General features: G+C 41.0%; 1 protein-coding gene across 6 annotated transcripts in view; it reads right to left on the reverse strand.

Moving 5' to 3' along the window:
- The window catches only part of LOC108087003 (homeotic protein ultrabithorax), an 84,685-nt gene extending 63,554 nt beyond the window's left edge, over positions 1-21,131 (reverse strand). For 2 of the 6 annotated variants that reach the window (XM_017184140.2, XM_017184145.2), the window contains exons 1-2: positions 19,356-21,131; positions 9,826-9,876 (exon numbers count right to left, since the gene is read on the reverse strand). In XM_017184140.2, the coding sequence (XP_017039629.1) occupies positions 9,826-9,876; positions 19,356-20,127 (823 nt within the window). In that variant the 5' untranslated portion in view covers positions 20,128-21,131. The remainder of the gene's footprint in view (positions 1-9,825; positions 9,877-19,355) is intronic. The other 4 variants (XM_017184144.2, XM_017184143.2, XM_017184141.2 and 1 more) reach the window with 3 other exon arrangements.
- Between the last annotated feature and the right edge of the window lie 1,463 nt (positions 21,132-22,594).

Consider the following 22,594-nt stretch of genomic DNA (forward strand, 5'->3'; position numbering starts at 1 on the left):
TGTTGCTTTAACCGTTTAGTTAATTTGGCTTGAAAGTTTTAGCATCCTGGTGGGAATCTCGGATATGTGGCTTAATGGAGAGATGGCCAATATAATATGTTTGGAATTTGGCTTGATGTTGAAGTAGTTGGGAGTTGTGCTCCATTTTTGCTATACAATTCCCTTACATTTTAAAACTTGTATGCATTTTTAAATAAAAATTGTTACTGGTTTTCATTTGTGAAACTCCCAACATGTTTTTTTCTCACCTTATCTCAACTACTAAATTTCCGAGAACGAATGTAAACACACCTTTTAGATTGTGCATTTGGGTTGACCTTTGGTGAACCCTTTGCTACACTTTGCACCCTGTGAGTTCTCATTACAACTCTTTCCTTTCTCGTCGCCTTGCAAAAAGTGTCTTTTTTTGCACAAACACACTCAAAGAAAGGGACTTGCATAAAAGAACTGGTGTGAGTGTGTGTGTCTTCTACTTGGGCGCGTGTGTTAAGCTTCACTTGAATGTGATTTATGTGATCCGTTGCAAATTTATGGCCCCAAGTTTTGTTGGCTCACACACACACACATACACTAGACCATGGGCAAAACTCTTTCTGGGCAGAATTACCGCGTGGTGCGCCTTTTGTCCCCCTTTCACTGTTGTGGCTGCAATTGTTGCCGTTGTCAACGATGTGCCCCCTTTTCCATTTTCCCTATTTCCCGTTCCCCCCTCCCCGTTTTTCTTTTTATTTCCCCACCCCAGAAGCTGCCAAGTGACACAAACAAACAATGGAATGGCGGGGAGTGGGATAGTGGGTAGTTGTAGTGCATACAACTAACTATTTTCTATATATTAAGCCCCCAACACTTCCAGTGGCGCCCCCTGGTGGCCAAGCCCCGCAATGATTGAATTGTCAACTTTGTTTCCTTTGGGGATATTTTTGGGGGGTGGCAAAAGGGGCAGGGTTGCACAGAAAATTTAACTTTCATTTTATTAAAAATTAGAATATTAAAAAATACATAAATATATACTCTTTTCTAGTTATTCCTTAAGCTTTAAAATATACATATTTTAAAAAAGAAAGTTTGCTTTAACTGATGTATTTTACTTTAATTGTTATTTTAAAAAATATGTTATGGATTTATGAGTATGACATTTAACATATTGTATTGTTGAGATCTATCATTCTAGCATTACCAAAAACTATTAAATAAAAAAGTTGTATAAACCAAAATGAATCAGACTGTTTTCTAATGGTAGTCCCATTTAATAAAATTTCTCCTCGTGCACAGATCCTCGCTTCTTGTTGGTCACTTGGCTGCTCGAATGCGCGGCGAATACTAAATATCCGGACTCGCTTTTCGCATTCCCCATTCTGCCGGGGGCCAATGTCAAGTGCTCCACAGAACCCCCTCCGCTGCGCCACCGAATTATGAAATTGCTAAGCGTCCGCGGCGTTTGCAACTCTAAGTGACATTTGTGTGACAGACATGTGCGCGGCGTGCATCCGTGAGTTTGCACCGTGATACACGTGCTCCAGGCCCCCGGAATACCTGCTCCACTCAGCCTGTAATCCTACATTTTGGTCCGCTCTGGATCCATCATAAGCCGGGCTAACGAAATTTCGCCTTGCGGGTCAAGTGATTTGTTTATGAGCGAGCCGAACCTCAACGGCTGGCAATTTGTTGTGACATGTGTAAGCGGCACGCCGGCAACGGGCAACAACAACTCATTAACCCATGCTGAACTCTGCAGCCCCCTTTGGCCAACTGACAGCTACAAAATTGAGTTAGTTAACAGTTTTATACGCCGAGGCGCGCATTTCGCGTGTTTCTGCTGGAATTCAGATACAGATACAGATACAAATTCGGAGCCAGTCGTCGGTCGCCGGTCTTCGGTCTGCGGTCGTCGAGATGCAACCGCAGCGAAACTGAAGACGGTCGACGGGACAGATAACACCCAAGAGTCTGGATCGGGATCCCAGTTGCCAAGATGCCCGAGCTCCAGCAACAAAGCAGCCCAAGTGACACTCACAAAATCTGACAGAGGCAGCGGCTTTACCAGGTTGTTGTTGCTCTCGAAACAGTCAGAAAAAAGGTTAGCTCTTTTGGAATTTTCAAGAAAAATATACAAAATATTCATTATCCTCTGGTTTTAAAATCAAATTTCTTTAGCAAATCAATCAAATGTTAGTTCAAATTCAAAAACATTTAAAATTATTATAATTTTTATACCATTCAAGAACAATCAAAGAAAATATACGTGTAGGTCTACTTTCGCATAAAAGAAATACAAAATTACAATAATTACAATTTCTGAATAGATTTTTATTGGTTTAATTAATTGAAAAAACGCCTAACTTTTATATGAAAATGGGACATCAAAAATTGTAACATTTGAGACTTGGGCTTTTTGTTTTATCTTTTCTTAGATCGTTTTTTTTTTTTTTCGAGTGCATTCTTGCTGAGTGACTTGCGCGCATGCGCAGCCGTTTTGCTTTATTACAAGGACAAGGACTGGGCCCAAAGGAGGGTAAACGTGGCAAGCGGAGGACACAGGGGTAAAGGGGGTCGAGAAGTGGAGGCCTGCCAAGTGACACATGAAAACGAAACGAAAATGACAGCGGCAAGTGACACTTGGCCAGCAGCAGTAACAGCAGCTCAGAGGATCGCAATTGCGGTGGGCAGGGGCGATATCTGACCATTGTAATTTCATTTGTAATTAGCTGAATGCTGTACGAGATCCGTCGAGTGTCGCATGACACAGTGGGCCAAAATGCCACGGGCCAGTGCCAAAAATACATATACAAAAAAAAAGAGAACAGAACAAAAATCAAGGGAGCCTGGTGCGACATTTTGGTGCGGCGAATGCCATATTTTATTTCCATTGCCAAAAGTGTCATGTTACAGAGATTTATGGGCGCTGTCACTATGCTGTCTCGCTCTCTCTCTCTTTCTCTCTCGCTCTGTTGCTATCTATCCCTCTCTTTCGTGCGTTCGGCTCACGCCCAAAAATTTGGTCATGTTTTGTGTTTGTGTCACAGACACAAAACAACAAAGTTGCGCATAAATACGGAAAAATACTCTGACCAATTCCAAATGCATCGAGTGCGATAAACAGGCCCCGAAATACTTGGCATACGACTTTTGGCCAGTTATCAGCCTCAGCTTGGATCGGTGATTTATGGCCGAAAGTGTTTCCGAACCCATCTACCCATCTACCTGTTCTATCGATCTAAGGGGCCCTAACTTTCTTTTCCCTTACACAGCCTCGAATGTTTGGCCTGTTCAGGTGTCAATACACTCGCTTGTGGCAGCCGCAGAGGCGTCTGATTCTCATTTTCGGACCCCTTTCCAAATCCAATCCTATCCCATTCCAGGCCATCCATCCAATCGAATCCCCTTGCTGGCCAAAACCCAACTGACAATGACATATTTGGCTGGCACTTTCATCGCACGTCCATGTTAATATGGCCAAGATTTATGGCCCCAGCTGACAAAGGAAATGGCATTCGGGCTCAATTGTCGCTGCTGCTGTTGTGCACATCCATTTTGTTGCTGCAGCGGAAAGTTGCATAATTTTTATGGACACTCGTTAATAGATCATCGATTGAGATTACAGGCAAGCGCCCGGTTCTGGTTCGGTTCCACTGCGGTGGGTCTGGCTCCCAATAAAATTCCCCCGAAATCGGGCGACATTTTGTGAACGTGACTTTGATTTAACGTTGCGATTTGGAGGGGGCTGCTTAAAGCAAGGAATTTTGTTCATTTTGGAAAATCTAGGAATACGAGGGGCTTCTACTTAATAAAAAAAACATTGATTAAATATATGATTTTATAATCACCAAACAAACTTAAACTACTGCTGGATATAAATCATTCATTCGTAAAAAATCAAGGTTAAACGTTCATTCACTCTTTTGGTCATTTATATTTTTTGAATTCAAATTTTAAACGTGATAAATTCATAACTTCTACTATCTCACAAAAGCTAGTATCTACAAGATTAAATCTCCCACAGGTAAATCCAACTAAATCTCTTATCCGAGAACTTCTAACGTCTCCAGATGATCTTAGCCTGTATAACAATCTTCTTAACCTGTCTAACCGCTGTCTAATCAGAAGAATTATCTCACCTTCGCCAAAATCCCATTAACAGCTGCGAATATCGTATACGGTCTAGAGTCACCCGAAATGTTCCAATTCGAATAAAGGTGAGATTCATTCCAGCGAGAGCACATAAATTAATTCCTCGAGCAGGGGCTAAAAACCGGCTGAGCGAAAAGATGATCGATCACCAGGTGAGCGAAAGAGAGGAACCCAAAAGAGAGAGAGCACATGAAGAGCAGAAGAACAAGAAAACGAGAGAGAGAGAGCGCATACCTGTGCGGTGAGCAAGCGATGATCTTTGAATATCAGGTGAAGATGACTGTAGATTTCGAGCCTTCTGGCATTTCCAAAATGGGTTCATGCACGCACACCAGCGCACTTGTTTCCAAGAGCGATACGTCACTTGTGTCTATGAGTGATCACTTCCAGGTTCATTTTCTCATTTGGCCAACGGACATTGCGGTGTCATGACGTTTGCTTCGTTTTTCGGGTCTGCGCGATCAGCTGATCATGATGGCCGCCAAAAGCAGGTTTTCAGCCCAACCGAGCGTTGTTAATCATAACCAAAAATGGAAGGAGAGGGTCCCCAGTGCGAGTGAGTGGGAAAGACAACAAACGCTTTTCAAATACACCAAAATTTATGGGTTGAAGCCAAGCCGACGGCAAGCAGTCCGCGACATGCACAAAAGTCATTTATTTCGCGGACTCTGCTTTTTGACCTAGAAAATCATCGGTAGCCGCTGCTGCGATTCGTATCTCCCAGATACACACGCACTTCCGCTGCCGCCGAACCCATAAATTATCTGCACTACTTTTCCACATTTTGATGGGTGGAAGTGGACGAGGGGGGGGGGTTTCTCCTCCTTTCGGGGCTGCGATTTCAAATCCCTAACTCGCTGAAAGTTCCGCAACCTTTAGACCCTTCATTTGTCCGCTGACCAACGCCTCGATCGGATCTTGTAGCTTTTGTAGCCGTGATCTTGACCAAAATCGAGTCCAGTTTACCGCCGGCATTCGCGATCTTCGCAGCGCGCTCTTTTGCCTTTGTTTCTCGTTTCGTTCGTTTCTCGTGTGTTTTTTGCTGATCTGGAGCAAATTGGTTTTTGGCGGTTAATAAATTTTCAAATTAATTGACTAATTGCATACCTACAGCGAAGCGAACGGAATTTCGGGCAAGCCGAAGTGAACCGAAAGTCCACGAAAAAGATACGGATGTAAATTCCACGATAAGACAGGTGCCCGGATATTTGAATTCAGTGGCTCATCGCGAGCAAATATCGCTTTGGTTACAACTCCCCAAAGAGGTGGTTCCATCTACAATCTATCTGTTTTTCCAACACCAACCGTTCATTAACTCTGGCCCGGTAAACAAACTGCTATTCGAAACTGTGGTCACTTTGGATCCAAGATACACACGATTTAATGACACAATGATATGGTAAATTACGCCACTGCAAATGGCATTTTCCGTGGACTGCAATCAAAGCAGCTAAAAGGAGTCTAAAGTGTTTTGTGCTATTTAAAGAGTGCTTATTGACTTTAGAAGTGAATACACGGTGCTCTGTGGGTTTTTATAAATGTTTACATTAGCTGGAGGTTTATTAGTGAGTTCTGTTTGGTAAGCTATTAAAAATAAGATGGTCTGTTAGTGGAACTAAACAAAAGATTAAAAAAAGTAATTTGATAATTCTGCCTAAGAATATTTAAATCTTTCTCATGTTTACATAGTCAGCTTAATCGAAGTTGTATATATTTTTTTTTTAATTCCTAATACCTCAGTTTTATTCGGAATAATCAGCACACGCTTTGCCACCTCGTTCGAATCTCCCCGAAGTGTTCATTACGGCAATGAAGCCGAAATTACTAATTCATTAATTGAAACCTGCCCGGGAACACTCAGTCCGGTTCTGACCGGGCCAGATGTCCTTCCATTGGCTCGCAGGCGACACATGCCGGGACGTCCTTGCCACCCCCTTTTCGTCCTGCAGATGCTGCAAATGCCAACGGTAAAAACGAAAGTGCCCTGTTGCCATTTTATGAACTGTTTCTGCTCCGTTGGAGAGCGTACAACACTTACACTTGCCGCACACAAAGTGCTCCCCAGTTAATAATTGCGAAGTGTGTAAAATCAAATTGCTGGCACGTTGCGAATGTCGTACACATGTGCGTTGGCCTAATTTGAAAGTGATTTGAAGCCCATCAAGTTAATGGATGAATTCTTCTTCGAGCTTCGCTTCTCGAATAATTTATGCATAAGCGTGATGCGACAGTTTTTTGACTTTCGTTTTGCCTTTAGCATATGTGGAATTTTTGCACTTTGGCCATTCCTTTATTGTCTTTTTTTGGGAGTGCTTGGACGGACATTTGTCCGTATTGCAGGTGCTGTCGTTTGTTTGTCTGGACTCGGTCTCTTTCTCTTTTTAACATCTCTCCCTTTCTGGTTTCGGCTTTCTCTGGCTTTGCTGGTTGTTATGGTTGTTATTGTGTAATGTCTATGAATATGAATTATGGAAATTGCAGAGCCACAACGACAAGGACAACGACCAGCGAACAAGGCCCTGAGTATTCACAATACTCACAGTCGCATTTGGCACAAGCATTTTTTGCCGCTCGTTTTTTGTCATTCGCCTGCAAATTTTAAAACTCCCCTGGGAGGATTTTTTTGTTTACTTTTGGGGGCGGTGTTTCCGAATATTTGCAGGCGATTTTTGAGGTCATTGGAACAGTGACCGAGTTTGGCTACTGTTTGTCTTCGATCTGTTTAAAGGGATGTTTGAAAGTCACTTTGAAAAATCGGAAGTCAATCTTCATTAAAAAAAAGCATTCAAAAAATCACTGGTTTTAGTTATTGATTATTATAAACTCCGTTAAAAATCTGAAATCTAATATCCTAATAGTTTATTTCACCAAATCGACAAAACTCCCCCAGTCTACTCCTATTAAAATCGCATAAATTCAATTAAAAGTGAACACCAACTACGTGGTTTTGAAAACCATTCGAGCATACGAAAAAAGGATATCTCGATCTCGCCCCCGATTGGCCACGCCCACTGCGTCGGACATCCGCCGCTGACATTTACATTTAATGCTTGCAAATTTAACAAATAATATTCAATTAACAATTTGAATATGAATTTATTACAGGGGAGCCGGCCGACGGAGGCCGGACCGCGCGTCCAAAGTGGTAACAACTTCGACATCGCCAATCGACATGTGAGGGGAGGGTTTTAGCGGGAAGTAACGAGTTGGCCAAGTGGCCGACTTGTTTACCCTGCCACCAGCAAACACACAAAAAAGCACCAGCAGCAGCAGCACACAGAAAACAAAACAAAGCCAAGGAGACGAAGAGGGAAAGGGAGTGGAAGAGGGAGAGGGGAGGAGAAAAAGTTATGTGAAAAAGGTGGGAAAATGCAAGCATTGTTAGCCTTTTGGCCAGGCTAAAAGGTAACGAAGCATGCAGCCACTGACGGACGGACAAACGGACGGACAAGCGAGCGGACGGACAGCCAGACGGACATTCAGATGGAGGAAGCCGCGCAGGAAGCGCAAGGAGCATAGCACAACTCCTGGCAGGCCACACATTTCAATAATTATTAACTGCAACATGCTACATGCAACATGGCCACATGCAACCTGCAACGCGCCGCACAGTAGCAACACCAACACACAAACAGGCAAACACACACACATTTAGTAACTAGGGGGGACCCGCAATTATCAAAACTTGTCCAAATTGACATTTTTTCCGGCCAGCCAGGTGGAACCACCGATGGAGTCGGGGGCGTCAGCCCGTTGGCCATTGCATTTTGGCACGTTGCGGATTTTGAAATGCAAACACGGCATTTAATTCTATTAAGGCCGCTATTTAATTATCTCTTGGGGGCACGGACCGAAAACGCAGCTTTCAATGTCAGCGAAGCCGGAAGAGAGTGGTTTCACCGCTCTGGGATGCTCTAAAGACCCCTCCCACCAAACAGCCAGTGCCCCTTAAGTGCTGGCCATAATCCACAGCCAGGAGCAGCTTATCGCGGCTTATCTGCAAGTGCCAAAAGTGATGCCACACCGGGAAAATTTCTATCTCTTCAAGTGCATCATTTAGGTGAAATTTGTATCTCTTTAAAGTAAAATAATCACCTTAATTTAGCATTGAAGTATTTATAAGTTCACTGTTTAAGCCGAGGTTTTGTTGTATAAACAGATGAAAAAACCAGATTTTATTTTCAAATTTAATAATCTATTAATCTAATAGAGACTAAAAATATCTTCTAAGAAGAAAAATTAAATCTGAGTTAGAATTCTACTTTCAATATCTATAGTTAAAGTTTTCAAATCCTTTTTTTCAAATGAACAATCCCTACAAAACAAACCACGTTTCTCCGCCTGCACGTGGATCGTGGATCTGGAATCTGGGATAGCTGATCGCAGATCCCCAAGTAGCTGCCCACTTGTTGCGCCTGTGCCAACATTTAGCTACCGATTTGCACGAGATTATCAATTGAATATAAATAATAAGTGGGAGCGAAGTAGCTGACTGGGGAGCATCTGGGTGGCTCAGCTTCGCTGATGGCCCGGCAATTTTTCGCCCCAATGCACCGGCAACAATGTATGTAATTTGAGTGCCCTGCCCCGCAAAAACAAAAAAAAAAAAAAAAAAAAAGACAGAGTTTAAGACCCGCGCTGATCAGAGGAGTCCCCTCTACCCCCAAAAGTCCCCTGCTTTTTCCTTGTTCACGTGTGTAATTGGATTTTAAGAAGTAGCTGCGCGAGACAAGACTGATTGATAACCTCGCATCAAAAGGTCCCAAACAACAGGCTGAAATAAACGCCTTCAGTGGCTCTGGGGCTTTGATGTTCGCCTTCGCCAGCGAATATCGTAAGCGATTTTTAAAACAGACGAATAGGTAATGCACTTAACCCATTGCAAAAAATATATATAATATAGGAATAAAGAATTTTTAAGCTTAGAATAATATATTAGCATCTTCTCAGGAAAATCTTGTAAAGGCAAGCTTTTCAGCTTAGTATTCTTCTTGCTAAAACCTCTATAATGAAAATTCCTGCACATTTTCCAAGGAAAGAGCATTCAAATGTCACATGCTTCATTTTTATGTTCATTCACCGCCTAAATGTGCATAATTAAACATAAAAAAAGGTATTTAAAATTCATATTTTTATCTAAAAAGCGTTTTATTAATGGCATTCGCACCCGAAGTGCAGGGTATGTTTAGAAAACACGCAATTCGGCTGCTTGATCGGCAGCGGGAAAAGGCCGATAGCACGAGGTTCGAGATATGGAAAAGGGAGCCGCTCGAAACGAGGCGTCCAACTGGGCCCAGATCCAGATCCCCTCCCCTTTTCCCCTTGCCCTCCCCCTCCCCATTAACCGTGCATGTTGGCCGCGTTTGTTGGCCAATTGAATTGCCATGTTTAATATTAATTGCCAGCGGAGCAAGCAGCTCGAACATGGCGAGCTCTTTCGACTGGAGCGTAATCATGGGACAGGGAATCAATCATTTCCACACGCGGCCCCCAGGTTTTCCCGGCCCACCCACTGCACCGCCCCACCGAGTTCATAAATTTAGCCACCTAAAAGGAAGTATTCTAGGGTACTAAGCCACCGACACCGCAACTTGATTAGTTCTCTACTGGTTGTTAGTGCAGACCCGATCTATACTCTATTTTTTCGGAAACTTAAGAGCGAATAATGTAACGAAATAAAAGTGGAAATTTTCTTACCCATGTCTGTTGATATGCCGCCGTATTGTGTTAAATCAGATCTTATCTTACCTGAAAATGCAAGCAAAGCGGAGAGGAGAAAACGTTTAAAAAATGTGGAATCAAAATTGTTTGCTCTCGAGAGATCTCGAGATGCAGATGGATGGTGTTTGGAAATGGGGGGCTTTGTGGGGAACTGGGGGCATCTTAGGGTTAAGCAGCCGCACGTGTTGCGGAGCTGGTTTAGATTTGCTAGCCAAAGCTTTGTTGTTCTCGGTAGTTGTTGGTTGGATAATGGATTTTGAATAGGCAAAGGTGGGAAGGTGCAAAAACATAAATGATAATTTGCAGTAATCGGAGGAGATTTGGATCAAAGTTGTAGTTAGGAAAGAACATTAAAATAAATGGTTTATAGAAAACCAACTAAATGAGACATCGCCAAATGGTATTATTATTTAAATATTTCGATTAAATTAATTATTTTCATAAAAAAATACATACAAATTCGAATTGTATTTATACTTTAATTTGTATAGTTCTTATTTATTGAATTTGCATATTTATAATACTTTGTACCATATCTGTAACATATTTAAGTCATTCCCTTATTCGCAATTATTTCTCTAATAAGCTTTGAATGCCCACAAATCAAATTCAGGAAGTCTGTTCTTCCTGTTCTAAGCCACTCAAAGCACTCCATAGCTCTTGATAATTCGTCTGGTATTGAAACTTCTTGTTATGATTGAAAGTATTTATCAGTGGCGGATCCAGAGACGATTCTTGGGGGGGAAATTTAACTTATTCTTCGATTTGAGGTTCAAACCTATTATTGCGAGAGAAATACAGTAGGGGAAAGTGGGGAATCGTGGGCCATGGGGAAACGTGAGCCACCGCCACCTGTCGGCAGTATTTTGAGATAAATAGTGAAATGCACCTGTCATCGTTTTCTTTTAACCTGAAATCATTTTTAGATTGGTTGTTGACAAACGCACGCGTTTTATTCGCTTTGCACAATACTTGCCCAAAAAAAGTATCGGCAACACCTTTTTGTGTGTTTTATTTCCATCATTTTTGGACGAATTGCTACGACAAAACACAGCTAAATATGTTTCACATTATCGTTAGACCTTTCCTTTTCAACATACAAAAGTAATTTTGCATGACACTTCAACAAGTCAATTACACGCCGTTATTTTGCAAAAAGTAGCTTGTGGGGAATCGTGAGCCACTTTTGGTGGGGAATCGTGGGCCACCCGTGTTTTTAAATTTTTTGTTATCAATCACATTGGTATGTTGTGTTTATGATGTTTTGTGCAAAATGGAGGCTGTAAATCAATAAATAAAACAATAAATAAATATTATGTATTAAATTTTCCTATTTCTTTGTTAGTTTTCGGCAATAATGCCACGATATTATGGAAAATATGATAATTGCGTATCAGATTGATTGTGCATAATCCTTCTCCATTTTCTCGATTAAAATAACTGTACTTGTCATTTCTACTAATTGAATAAAGTTTTGCATCATAATTGTTTGATTTTCATTAAAATACGGGGGTGGCCCACGATTCCCCACCATTTTTGAAAATCGTCAAAACACCATTTTTTTAAAAACCACGAAAAGTCGGAAAAAACAAAAGAATTGTAAGGAAGTGTAATAGTCAAAAGTTACCTAATTTAATGTAGAATAACATACCATATTACAATTTTGGAAAAAAAAATTTATTTGTTAAGATATTTAACAAAATATAAACGTGGCCCACGATTCCCCACCTTCCCCTACAAATTATAAAACAAAAATTATCCATCCCAATTTTTTGGAAAACAAAGTGGTGATATTTGAAAAGTCAACCATAGCAAACAAGTAAAATTTTCAGGTTCTGTGGTTCCAAGGGGGGGGAAATTTCCCTAATTTCCCCCCCGTGGATCCGCCACTGTATTTATGATACTGGTACAAAGTATCATAAATACTTTCTGTTACTATCTGTAAAATATTTTAGTCATCCCCTTATTCGCAATTATTTCTCTAATCAGTTTCGAATGCTCACAAATTAAATTCAGGAAGTCTGTTCTTACTGTTCTAAGCCACTCAAAGCACTTCATAGCTCTTGATAATTCGTCTGGCACTACGAGAGGCGTTCAAAGTTTGAACTAGCGCTATCAATCCCATTTAGACTGATTCATGGACACGGATTATCGCCTCTTTCTATCGCGTTTGCTGGATGTCTCGCCTTTTTTCACAATATTTAGCGTCGCCTCAGCTTTGTTTATGCCATGAAAGTGCAAAATGTAAACAATCCGAAATGCCAGCGCCTCGAAAAGTGGGCGTTAAAGGGGGGAGGGGGCGTGGCGGGGCGGTGAGCTTGCCGTGGAAAAGGTAAAAGTATAAAAATATGATTTAATGGCAGCGATAAAACACGTGTGTATTTAAATATGCGCGCCTGGCGCCTGAGTAAACGTAATTTCCAGCTCACAGACACACACACAGAAGCCGAGTGCGGCACACAGATACTATTTGGCCATCCAGACATCCAGCAAAGAAACAACAAAGAAAATATTAAATTAAAAAGAACAAGAAGACGGCCAAAAACTATGAGGGGCAAAGGGCTTAAATATGACAAACGCTCGCTTCTCCTCTCTGTTATTTTTCTTTTGTAAATAAAAATTATGAAAGAAGAAAAGAGCGGAGAACGATGAAAAAAAAACGCGGAGGGAAAGAGGCCAGCCACTTTAGACAAATTCAAACAAATGGCTGGAAAAAAGGGGGGATGCTGAATGCTGTTTACATGCGACGCGACTTGTAAAAATTAAACATTTAGTTTGCGGTCTTGCGCCCCCCTGGAAAACTCAACCCTCGCCCGCGTCGATTTTCACACCTTTTCCGCGGGGGAAAATGATTTTTATGACTCTTTAAGGCGGCGCACGCTTCGTTTTTGTGGGAGGATTAGTCGCCAGCCGCATAAATGAGAGAGAGAGAGTCTGGATTCTCCGGGAGAATGAGAAACGAGAGCATTTTCCGGCTGCAGTCTGCGGCGTCTTTGGCCTTTTATTGCCCCATCAAAGGGGCTGATATAAATCTTAATTGCCGACCCAAATAAATAGACGTTCAGAGCATGTGGCGCATAGAATACGAAATACAGAACTTTGAACAGACCATCAGCCAAACTCAACTCGACAGAATGCATCTTCACTTTCGAGTGGAAAACTCGTTAGCTATTTAGCATAAACACTTTCCCAGTTTTGACCAGCAAACTGATAACAACTGGACGGCAGCAACAACAACGAGAAGTTGCAGCCAGAAGAAGTCATTAAGGAAACATTAAATTGACATTAATGTGGCCCCCAAAAAGGAGGCAAAGGATTCTGTAGGAGGAGCCCGACATTTCTGACCAAACTTCGCTCAGATAAATCAAAATAGTAATCTATAAATTATAGTGTGGAAGCAAATGTTTGGGGAATGCGGCGAACAAATCGATGACCCAACAACGAAAAAATATATTCCGAGCTGCTATAACAGTTACCCACATTTTGGTCAAGGCAGATCTCGTAAATCATGGAGAGCTGCAAAACAGGCTCTCGAAGAGGGTATCAACGAATCTGAAATTCCCTCATTTCAACCAAAGTGTGGGTAGTGCAAACTAGTTTCGAAGAAATGGGGTTTTTTCCAAACGAAACACTGCTTAACCCATTCATATAAAATATGCTGTAAAATTTTGAATGGCGTGAAGCGGCGAAAGAAATGAGCCTAATGATCTTCAAGCTTGAGAACATGTAGCATTGGAACATGTGTCTACACAAGAAAAAAATATTATAAAATATAAAAAAAATAAAAGTTGTTGATTGAATAAAAGATATTTAATTGCCTTGCTTTTTTGCAATATTTTTTTATGAATTTACGAACTATCAAACCAAGAGGTTTGTTTTCTATAAATCGGAAACTTACTTTACAAATATTTTGTATTATAAATATTTCTCTGTGCAGTTCTATTGGCAAAGCCACCTGAAGCCAGCCGACTGGACAATTGTGAACCCATTAATCTTTGTCTTTTTAGTCTTCGAGATTTCTATCTTAATTGAAGCTCATTATAATATGCGTTTCCTACGATGCGGCGTGTTTGTTTTTGTTTGCTGGTAGCCCAACTTCTGTTACACAACCCGAAGACAAGCGATATTCAAACGAGATGGAGATGGGGACTTAAATGGTGGGCAGCTTTTGCACTCGGACTGGGACTCGGAGAACTTGGATTGGAACTGGGATCTGGGCTTCGTGGGGGGATCAGATCGCAATCAGGCCAGGCCGTCCGATCCCCAATACGAAATCCCGGCAAGAGGCCACCACCAATGAATTATTAATAATAAATAAATCATTATTAAAATCAAAATAATACGCAAATATGCATATTATCGGAAACAACAAGGAATCGGGGGGCCAAGTTTGGACGAGAGTGTGTGTGTTTCTTTTCATGTTTACGCCACTTTCCCATACAGACACACAAGTGGTTATAATGAATGATTTGTTGTTTTATAATAAACACGCCGAGCGTCGAGCGGCAATGTTGTTGGTTGTTGGCTGTTGGCTGTTGGCGTCTTCCAAGTGGCGATATGGCTATGACGTAGCCACCAAAGGGTTAAAGGGAGAGAACAGGGCACAAAGCCTTATGTTTTGGTCACTAACGTCGGCTATATGTTCCCATACTCCCCGTATATATCCTCGTATTCATATTCACGACCCTTGTCCCTTTTGGCATGGCTGCATTTCATACGTGTGTGTGTGTGTGTTGGCCGAACCGTGTTGTTGTTTTTATTAGGTATCAAAAACACCTTAAAACATGATTTTGCAACTGCCAAGCGAAGACATCCGCACAGTGGGCCCACAAATATGAATAATAACTGCCTGTTCACATGGCATTCGTATGTTTAAAGATGATCGATAACAAAAACTGCCAATGTCACCATGCGGAATAAACCCACAGTACATACACTCTAATTGTTCCTTATCTGCGATCGGTTCTATATATTATGGGTTTTGTTTGCGTTCCTCAAATTATATATAAGAATACAACACCTAATCATTTTTTATTGCGGTCATTTAAGGGAGTGTTTTGAATTGAGATTAGCCGATTCTGAATAGCATTAATATATAATAATTTGTAATGACCTAGCGCCGTCATTTAAGCTAATAAGTTTTGTTTATTAGGTGTTGATATTGACCTTCACAAATAAATTAAAATATTGATTTATTTTCATTTGATTACATGTTTTTATTTAAATTTAATAAATGGTAATCTTTAGGTGGCAGATTAATTTTTATAGTGAAAAAAAGCAAATAAATACTTTAACAACAAGAAACAATGTTGCATGGGCAACATTAAAAAGAAAATACTTTTTATGGGGTAACATTTTATAAAATTTCTACTTATAAAAAATTGTTTTTAAGTCGAATAAAAAAACAGTTCATATTCTTTTAACTTTTAGGCAAACTTTTCTTTAAAACATATATTTAACTGTACTCTTTTTAACCAAAAATACATTGTATTCGCCCATTGCAACTGCGCGGTTCTCGAGGAACACGAGGGAACAGCCAAAATTGCTCCTCGCCCTGCAGCTCCTTGGTTGTTCGGTGTGGTTGTTCTTGTTGCCGGGCCATGTGTCTGGGCCACTTTGTGTTGTCGTCGTTGGCGACGTCGACGTCTTGCAACTTTGGTCTCCTCGACCGGCAGTCGCAGTCGGGCAGTCCAACGACTTGAGGACCGCCAAGGTGCTTATTAAATTCCTTATTTAAAAATACATTAAAAAAATGCAAGAAGCTGCCCCAGAACCCGAAAACCAATCCCCGAAAAAGGCGATTCTCGCTCGATTCGAAGGGGAGATTTCCGGGACGGGGGAATCCCTAGCATCCGCCACAGAAACTGCGGAGCTCACAGGCGCTTTGATTTGTTTCTGATACTCTGATTTTGCATTCTGCTCCCCGCGAGAAAAAATGATTAAAAGCGCGCGTTGAAAGGCTTTCCTGTGTGCGTTCGCCTGCACTCGCCATTTACATAATCAGCGGCATCATCGACGCACTTCCTCTGGCAAATTAATTGCATGTTGCACTGGCGACTGTTGCCCGACATTTGAACTGCGGAATTCAGAATTTTGCAATTCGGAATGGCAACCCACAGCCTGTTAACCTTGAGGAAATATGACGTGCCAGCGCTGGTTCTACGTGTTTGCTACAATTGCAGTTGCAGGTAGATTTGGGCCAGGATAGAAGGATGCCAGGCATCCCGATAATTACGTCACAGCGTGAGAGTTCTTTGCCCGGCAACTGCGGCAAATATGAATTATGATTGCTGGATACGTGTCAATTGCCCGTTTGGCCGGCCATTCTCAAGGTCATTGTGGAACAAAAAAAAATAACAAGCCACAATAAAATCTATCTTCCAGGGTGGACTACATGCACAGAGAAAAATAAGTGTCAGATTTCTTTTTAGTTAAAATATACCATACATATTGAGTTAGTTTTTATGCAAAGAGGAGTTCTGAGGAGTTTTGAGGAAAGGAAAAATAAATTTTTTTTTTAAAGTTGTTTTTGAAAAAGGAAAGAACAGTTATTAGGTGTTTTGAAATAAATTAAATATAAATAACTTATTAAGCTGTTAGATATCTGAACAAGATTATAAGTCTTCTTTCTGATTTATTTAATTTTTTTAGTTTATATATAAAAATATAAAATAACCATATTTTGAAGTGAGTTAAATTTATTTGTATGCAAATAATAACAAATTCTTTCCTTTTCCCCCGAGTTCTGGTCGAAATTAGGCGTCGGACAAATTTGGGACAGCCGCAGAACTCGGCCATAAACCACTTCGCCGACGTGAACCTCACACACCGTGCCGGGCAAATAAAGCAAATTTACGAATTTATGTTGAAATTTATCGATAATGACTTAAAAGCCTTCAGGACAATGATTTAATGCTCCTCGCCCGCCGCTCGCCGTGTTCGCACATACAACACACACATTTGGACAAGAACAACCAACAACAACATAGCAACGCCAACAGAAAGCTGGTCAGAAAACTCTGATGTGGGTTTTTCAAATGTGAAGCCATGTTTAGATACGATAAAATTGAATTTGGCTTGCATTTCGGGGCCTCGGATCAGCGGCAAATGATCGATGATCGCTGGAAGTGTGCGCCGATTTATTTATGACTTGATTTTCCGTTGCGATCGGTCGATTTAATCAGTTCGCTCAGAGCAAATCACTTAAAATTAAATTATATTCGCATTTGTGTTCGGAGCAAATCAAACCAGCGATAGCAGTTGACAAATGGCAATCAAGCGGATTTGAGTTCATCGAGATTGAGATAAGAAATAATATATAAATTTAAAATCACGTAGATGCCATCAGCAGATAATCAAATTCCCAGCTCTCAAGTTCACAAAACTCAACTCACTTCGTGCGAATATCGTAAAAGGTAACTCATCTCGTTTTCTTATAAGAAACAAATTAAAAAGATGGTTTCGGCTAATCTTGTTTGACCATCTTCAGGTAAGAATTTATTAGAATTTCTTAGAGGGAATATTCCGCTTAAGATGTTATAACTCTGAGAGATTGTCCAACGAACTGGAAGTGTTATACGGGACACCCTGTACGAAGGGTTTTTGGCAGTGTTTTTTTTTCTTCTTGGCCTGGCCAATTCATCACCGACACTTCAGACGAGACAGCGCATAAATTTCATTACGCTGATCATCTCGCGGAATCGATTGAGTGGAGGGAAAACCTGTCGCAAGGCTCTCGAATTTAGCTCAACTTTAATTGTTTTTTAACCAGCTCTCGCGTTGGCTATAAGTGAAATTTGATTGATTTTTGAAGGGTATCCTTCACAAGATTCGAATTTTTTACACAAGCAAAAATAATATATATTTTGAACTACTTTTTTTAAATTCTTTGAAATATTAAACAAATAAACATATATTAACCAACTAAACGAAATACTTTTAGTATCCTCTAGCTCTCTAAAGTCTATCCCTTTTCTTTTTTCTCAGTGACCACTTTGAGTGCGATTTATGTTCGATCTTCGAGCACCTAGACCTCCTTCGGCTGACCTACTCTTGGCATTGTTCTTGGCCCAAACGGCAATCTCGGAGGCAAGCCGTTCGCCTTGCTCGGCTGGTGGCTTTAGTCCGTGGAAAAGTCGGGCGGCGAGGTGCTGAACGTAATTACATAATGGCGTAGTTAACCGTAATAAGCGCGACTTCTGCGCGCAGTGTGTGTCCTGAAAGGATTCTTGCCCCTTTCCCTTCTGCCAACTCCTGCTGCTCTTGCCACTTCTGCTGGCTGGCTGGCTGTTGCCATTCTGCAGCTCTTTCAGCCGCATGCCATAACTCACGCTGCTCGCCGCTCTCTTGTTGCACAAATTGCAGCTCACTTGGGCTGCCAGCGCTGCAACAATTACCGCCGAGCATCATTAAAAGCAAAGGTGACAAAAATTAGTAAACAAAGTGTTGAAAATTATGAGCCAGACGGAGCGCTGCAAGGTGTCGCGAAGCGGAGCAGGTGGAATTCGAGGGCCCAAAGCTGGTTTCGTTTACTTTTTTTCAGACTGCCCATGGCTCTAGTTTATGGCTCTGATCTCGCTTACAGTGATTAAATCGCTTAAATTGCCGGCTAGCATATAAACTATCGCCAGATTGGCAACCCGACTGGGTGGCTTTTAATAGAATAAGTGGAAAACAATTTGCAGTTCATTCAAAGTCATTTGGCCAAAAGGAATTCTGAAGAGCTCATTTCGAATGGGTTTATCAAGTGGGCAGTATGTTATATGAAACATTCTTAAAATTTTCCAATGAATGCGAACGTTTTTATTTTTAATTAATTAAGAAACAAGTTCTTGTATGTTTCATGCCAAATAAATCTTCAGTTATGCATGGGTTTTTTTTCTGTTGCAGGTTTCGATTTTGGCCAAGTTCAGTTCACACATAATAAATTACCAAAAAAATATATTAAATGAAATATAGAAAATTTATAATAATAATGAAAAAAATTACAAAAGTTATTTGAAAATTATTTTAGTAAAATTTGTAAAAACTGTTACATGTACTATTTTATTTTTATTATTATTTAACAAATTGTGTTTTTTTTAATCAAATTTATAATTACAAAATTTTTAGCTTAACACAACTTTTTCAAAGAAGTTTGAAATGTATAAATGATTTTTTTTTTCAGAAAGTAAGCTTGATTAAGTTACTTTTACGATTAGCTGTAATTTTTTTTAGCACTATTTGTTTAACTTGATTACATGGCTGTGGTTATCTGTTTTCGCTTCAATCGATTTGAGCTCTTCATTACCCTGCCGTTACATGTTGACTTTGTCTGTTAATCGGAGCAGAGTCGGCAATTAGTCACAAGATGACTTTTGTTGCCTCAACTGCAATCTGTTGAGCCCTGTTGAACAACTGGGAAAACAACAAAGCTTTTGGCTGCGAGGGAATGTTTGGGGAATATTTAGGGAAGGGGAAGGGATTCAAGGGACTTTAAGTGGACTTGTGCTGCAGTGGACACTCACTTTTGGTCGGATCTTCAGGACACTCACCTGCGATAGCCATCCAGGGGTAGAATGTGTGATTGCTGGCCTGGTGTAAACTGCTGGCGGCCGCCGTTTGGGCAGCGGCGGCGCCCGAAATTGTGCAATTGGCATTCCAGGCGGTGCCCGCTCCGGCCACGCCCACGCCGCTCTGAACGCCCCCGCCGTTGCCGTTGCCGCCACTGACGCTCACATTGCCGCCGGCACTGCCGCCGCGATGGCTAACGGGACTGCCGCCCGAGGTGTCCAGATAGCCACCCACTCGGGAATCTGGAGTGCAGGCGGAGGGACGAACGGGCATGCCGCCCGCCGGATTGTTCTGTCCATTTGCATTGGCCGCATTGCCGCCGTTGGCGTTTCCCGCGGCCCCAGCACCACCGCCGCCGCCTCCTCCACCGCCCCCGCCTCCACCACCACCGCCGCCATTCGAGCCGCCCGTGTTCCAGATGTCCTTGTAGCCGTTCACCGCATCCGCCTTGATGTTCAGGCAGTCCTGTTTGTAGGCGCCGGCCCCATCGCCGTAGATCTTATTGCAGGCGGCCGTGATGCTGGCATCGTATGGCGAGTCCTGGGTGGTGCGCTGCAGATGGTGGTTGGCATAGGGACTCATCCCGAGCGAGAGGGGGAATCCCCTGTAGGCCGCCGCCGCCGCACTGGCCGTCTGATCGTGGTGGCCGCCGCTGCCCATCGCCATTCCGGTGGCCTGGTGCGGATGGCCATAGAAGCCGGAGGCCTGCTCAAAGTACGAGTTCATTGCGCTGCTGGCGGTGAGAATCTTGGCGGTGCTCCGTCCGAGACGGGCTTCAAATCCTTTGGGTCTTGACTTGTTTCACTTGAGGATTTTTTCCTTGAGCTCTATAATTTTTGGCGGATTTTTAAATATTTTTTTTGCAGCTGTCTCTGATGGTCATTTGGTTGTAAATAATTATCAGTTTTAAATACGATTTGTATATTTCACAATGTCTTTAATCAATTTAAAATTTTTTAATTTTTGGTTTTAATTTTAATTAAATCTGTCTTCTTTTATTTTTTAATATCTTTGTAGATTTTGAATAGTTTCCTCTACGAACAAACTTCAAGATTTTCTTTTAGTTAAATGAACTTGTTGTTGTTCTTCTTAAATATTTATAAAATATTTATACAATTTTAAATTTTTATTTAGTAAATATTTTTTTAAAAAGTTATTTTTTTTTATTGCACTTTCCACTTCGGACCTTTATTTAGTTTAAGCACTAATGTTTGTTGAACAATAACTCCAATAAATATTTTAAAATATTTTCTCACTACTGTTTATAGTTTCACAAGTGTTTCGTATACTTTGTTGCGTTTTGGTTTCGGTGTTTTTAGCCAATTGCACTTTGCTGTTAATTGAATTCGAATTTGAATACTTGTTTTGCGCTTGCCTTGGCACTATCAAAGGCTCGTAAGCGTTACGATTATTACTATGTTTATTGTTATTGCAATTATTATTATTATTTTTATGGTTTTAACGATTTGAACGGTTATTAGCTTTAGCTTTAGTGCTGACCGAACGAACGGGCGCGATTTTCGCTGACGGATTTCCCTCGAATCGAAATCGGTGCGCCAATCTTCAAGTGGAAAGCGACTTTTCCGCGCGGCATTCACGAGCGGACGCGTGGGCGAGCGGTAAAGCGCTGAGGGCCAATAATAACAATAATGCCGCTGATAATGTGGATAATAAAACAAAGCGCGCGCCTGTTATCCAAACCGTTGCCATCGAACGAATGTGCCACCAAATCGCAGTTGCCAGTGTTTTGACTTTGCTCCGCACCGAACCACTCAGCCCGAAACCACTCCACTCGGCCCAAATCGAGTGGCTCTGAGCGCCAGCCAAAACAGAGAGCCACCAAACACCGCTGAGTGTGCTCAAACCAGCTCGCTCCGATGAATTCCCGCCGAGAGTTCATCTTCTTCTCGAGCGCTCTGCCTTCGAACTTGTTTGAGCGCTCGTGCGCTCTCTGCACTTTTCCCGGGGTTGCCTTCTCGCCTCTCGTTCATCATTCGCGTGGAGGGAAAACGAGCGAGCGCCGCGGGAAATTCATCATGGAGGAGGGCTGATTTTCCTATAGGCCAACTCACTCAACTGAGTGGCGAAAATCGCTCCTCGCAGTGACCGCCAGTTGCCAGTTGCACGGCGAGCGATGCACATCTCGCTTTTAGTTACTTTCACAGCATTTATGACCACAAATTTTGTCTCCTTTTCTTAATAGAAAAAAAGGGAATTTTAGTATTTGATTTTAAATTCGGAATTGGATTTTTTTCGAACAGAAAAAATATTTTATATAGAAGCAAAACAATGATAAAGCCGGTTTCACTGCCTTGCAAATATAAATGTTGTCCTAGAATTTATTTAGAAAAGAGCCAAATCAAAACATCCAAAACAATATATATTCTATAAAATATCAGAATAATTATAAATTTTAACTAAATAAACTGATATTAAAATAATAATGATATCAGCTTTAACATACTTAGAATATAATTATTGATACTTAACTTTTGAGTTAATACAAATGTTGTGAATAAAAAGTAATTTTCAAATTCAATTGTGCATTTATTTCTTAGAGACTGCATTATTCTTTCATTTATTGCAAATTTAAAAGGTAAACTGAAAATATCAAATTTTTGCAAACATTTTACTGATTTCATGAAATAGTTTGTTTATAAGAACTTTGTTTTTAGAATATTTTAATTTTATTTAATACATTTCTTGCTTTTTTGTTTCATTAAAAAAGTTGCACAAATATGTTAAATAAATAAAATAATGGTTTAGATATAAAACTTTAGTTTATGAAAGTGTAAACCTCTTCTTAAACTATAATTCAATCCGGGGGTCGGAAAATTTGTGTGCTGCGGTTTTCCTTTTCCTATTCGCATTCAAATTCAAATCCAAATGTTCAATCCGTTCGTTAATACTTTCAATGGGATATTAATGTCAATGTAAATATGGCTGCGAATTGATGCTAATAAATTCATATGCATAATGCAAATAGATCGGGGTCTTGCAGACCGAGAACGCCGAGCCATTCGCGAAAGTTTCGCAAATATTTGTCAAAGTTTCCACATTCGCACAAACGGCTCGTAGATTAAGCCAGAAACCGACGACGAACAAACAAAGTTGCTTGCCACAAGTGTTTGCAAAATAAACTTATTATGAGAAGAAATTTACTTTTCTACTTTTACACCCACTTTTCCAACCC

This window comes from Drosophila ficusphila, unplaced genomic scaffold (genome assembly GCF_018152265.1).
Source record: "Drosophila ficusphila isolate 14025-0441.05 unplaced genomic scaffold, ASM1815226v1 contig_791, whole genome shotgun sequence".
NCBI classification, from domain to species: Eukaryota; Metazoa; Arthropoda; class Insecta; order Diptera; family Drosophilidae; genus Drosophila; species Drosophila ficusphila.